The sequence below is a fragment of the Bremia lactucae genome (assembly GCF_004359215.1).
Source record: "Bremia lactucae strain SF5 chromosome Unknown BlacSF5_NotPlaced_200_SHOA01000120.1_2678225bp, whole genome shotgun sequence".
NCBI classification, from domain to species: domain Eukaryota; phylum Oomycota; class Peronosporomycetes; order Peronosporales; family Peronosporaceae; genus Bremia; species Bremia lactucae.
The window spans coordinates 1309759-1312978 of NW_027152213.1; the positions used below are offsets into that span (position 1 = coordinate 1309759).

The 3220-nt window shown below is 43.9% G+C and overlaps 1 protein-coding gene across 1 annotated transcript; it reads right to left on the bottom strand.

Annotated features, from left to right (window-relative positions):
* Positions 1-1792: 1792 nt before the first annotated feature.
* CCR75_000634 (uncharacterized protein) lies at positions 1793-3220 on the bottom strand (the record flags this gene model as incomplete). Its single annotated transcript, XM_067958740.1, has 1 exon — positions 1793-3220. The coding sequence occupies one exon, from the start codon at positions 3218-3220 to the stop codon at positions 1793-1795; it is 1428 nt and encodes a 475-aa protein (XP_067814507.1).

Below are 3220 nucleotides of genomic sequence, written 5' to 3' on the forward strand. Positions count from 1 at the left end.
TGAACAGTGTCGCAAACGGCTGGCTCGCCTACGACCGAACTCATCCGTTCGATGGCTCTCCATTCAAGGTCACTCAATAAGTAAACATTTCACCCGTTGCGTGATAGCCTTCTTGAGGGGCTTGAAAGCTCCCTCCTTCATCATCCAACATGTCCAAGTTGGATTGAACGTGCGTGGGCCGTTGAACGGACTTTGAAGTGCTACCAGGTGCACTTTACTAATACTGTTAGCAGTACTAGACAGCCTACACTGATTACAGTGAAGGTGGGGTGGCTCGGTTACTTCGCGTACACGACGTGCAGAGGAAGATTACAGGGATAGGTAGTCTTAGCTACCAAAAGTTGGTTCTAAGGCTTCAAAGTAGAGAAAAAGTAAAACTGTATTAATGTAATAAGTTCCTACGTAACGATCTTATTTATACTACTGACCATATTATATTATTAACAAACTATGTAGGGTGCCTAATTGCGCACCGCACAATCGCGTCTTTTAACGATTGGCGGTTGATTAAACTTAAATCAACCAATCAATAGAACTAAAGTCTTATTGCGTCAATATTACCAATTTGGTAATATTGGAACTATTAAGTTAAATTATTAATAAAGATAATAATTTTGTCTTCTTTCTTTATATATTTCCTCTCATCGGAAATAATAATTATGATTCCTCTTAAAAGAAATAATATTTATGTAACGGACACCCCAATACACTTGAAATTGCAGTTGGCAGCTACTTGTACTACGCAAGGACAGCAGGGAGATATTTTCATTTTTTTTTACCGAGAACGGCGTTTTCCCCGAACAGAGCCCCACAAGATGCGATATATTCAGCTCTCGACATCCAAGGTAAGATGCAGCGCTAATCGGTTTCAGCTGATCCCTTACTTTGCTCTTCTCTTGTCTTTCACAAACGTGAATTCCAATTCCGTCAAATGAATGGAACTCCCATTAATTGGGATAACTGTAACAAGATTGTTTCACAATGTGCTGTCATTACCATCGATCCCAAAATGCTATAAGGGTGTGCACGCTGTCCATCGGGTGATGAGAAACGTAAGTAAACTCGCGACAATGGCGATTAACACAAATTTGTAATAAATTCTTTGTTTATATCTAACACGAATCGAAACTTCGCAACCTAATTGTCCTGGATGACTTGTTGATTGACCAAGAACATCAGGCTTTTTCAGTATTACATTAGAGGACTATAACAGAGGTCCACGAAGATACGTAATTCTTGAAACCTACTTCACTTAGATCTTGAGCCGCCTTTCGAGATTTTAACTTGGTCGCAGCGACTGAGATCTCTTTAAGCAACAATGTCGAGAAGACAATCAGGACGATGGATTTCATTTACTGCAAGACCAACAAGATCGTAAGGGGAGTTCGTTGTTGATTCGTAAAAAAATCACGTCACAAATGTCCAACTTATTGCTTCGTTTTCTGGATGCATCAATTGACGAATACACGTGTTCGATTTGCAATCGACGCATATCCTGGTAGTAGACGCTAAGCATTTATTTTGCAGTAAGTGGACAAAATACGATATCTTGACCTTCTACGCTTTCGACGACCTTTGCGAGACCGGATGTTACAGGATCTTCAGAAATTCACCAGCGAGTCATCGACTACCAATTGCAAGGATAATCGTAGTTCTGTCGACCTTTTTGCACTGATGTGCTTGTGCTTAAGTAAATTACTCCGCGAATCGAAAATAGAACACTACGGCACTTTTAATTTGTTAGGCATCTATAAGGCCTGATCTCTATACATTGTGCCGCGCAATGAGAAGATCAAGCTTGCTTGCTTAGTAGCTTGGCGACTCCACAGCCCATGAGACAGATGATAGTTACACCAACTAGGTGAAAACTAAATGGTATACCAAAAGGAGGGACGGCAGGAACATGAATGTTATCGGGGTCTTCGTACAGTACCGTATGTTGGTGAGCCGAGTCGCGGACGATGGCTGCTGCACGGCGACCTGCTACAAAACCATCCTCGTGAAATCCGCGGCCAAGCCAGGCACCGGAAAGAGTTATGCCATCCTCTTGAATAATTTCATTCTGTGGGATACAATCTGCTAAGAGGCGCGGGTGGTCCCAGCGAAAAGTAGAAATGATTGTATCCGAAGCCGGACGTTTGCCTTGATAGTCGTGAGGTGTGATGGTCACAAAAACGTCTTTTTTGGTGTTAAGGCGCTGAATGCGGTTCATCCAATATGTCAGAATGTACTGATCATCTTTGGTGATGAGAACATTCCAACTGCTCCACACCTTCTTTGAGAACGGTAGCATGACAGGGTCACAATGAACATAAATCAAGCTCTTGTGGTAGTGAAAACGCATCAGTGATCTATACGACTTCTCACTCCAACGCAACATTTCAGCACTCTCGTCTGCGTGGGTTGCGAGTACGACATGGTCACAATCAATTCTCTCGCCACTCTTTAAAATGACAGCCTTGCCGCCCTTTTCAACTTCATCAACAGTGGCGTTGTAACGAATTGTTCCATTGTACTCCTCGGTAAAGAGTTTAATGAACGGCTCAACGTAGCTTGAGCCGACGTACCACCACAAGTGCCTCGGACGATCCGTTCGACGCCCCAGCGCTCCTAGTATCACTTGCCACAATGGTATGTATAATGAATTGGAGTGTGACTTGAGGCATCGAAGAAACTGCGAAACAGGAAGGTCCAGGACGTCGTGCTTGGGAATTGTCCAGAGAATGGAGACAAAAGCAAGGAAGTAATGGCGAAAAAAAACGTTCGAGTAACGGCCTTTGGCGGCCCATTCACGTGTGGTAATATTTTCTTTCACAGGCATCGACATGAGGTCCATCGTGAACTTGTATATGTCAATAAGCACGCGCCAGATCCGAAAGTCAAAAAGGTTGCGGGCACTGCCGTTAAATGGCGCACGTGATGAGAACTGCAGATCACCTTTTATATCCGATGTGACCGTGAGGCTCATGGGAATACGCTTCTTTGTCGTGCCGTCTTCCTGAGTCACGCCTAGCGACTTAAACCACTGTTTGATGTTGGGATTGGAATCGCCAAACATCATGAAGCCAATGTCAACCATCTCTCCGTCAATTTCCATCCCATACGTGTGGCCTCCCAGCGTCGAATTCTTCTCGATAAGTATGACTTCATGGCCATCCTTCACGAGGTGGTAGGCAGCAGATGATCCACCAATGCCGGAGCCGACAACGACGACTTTCAT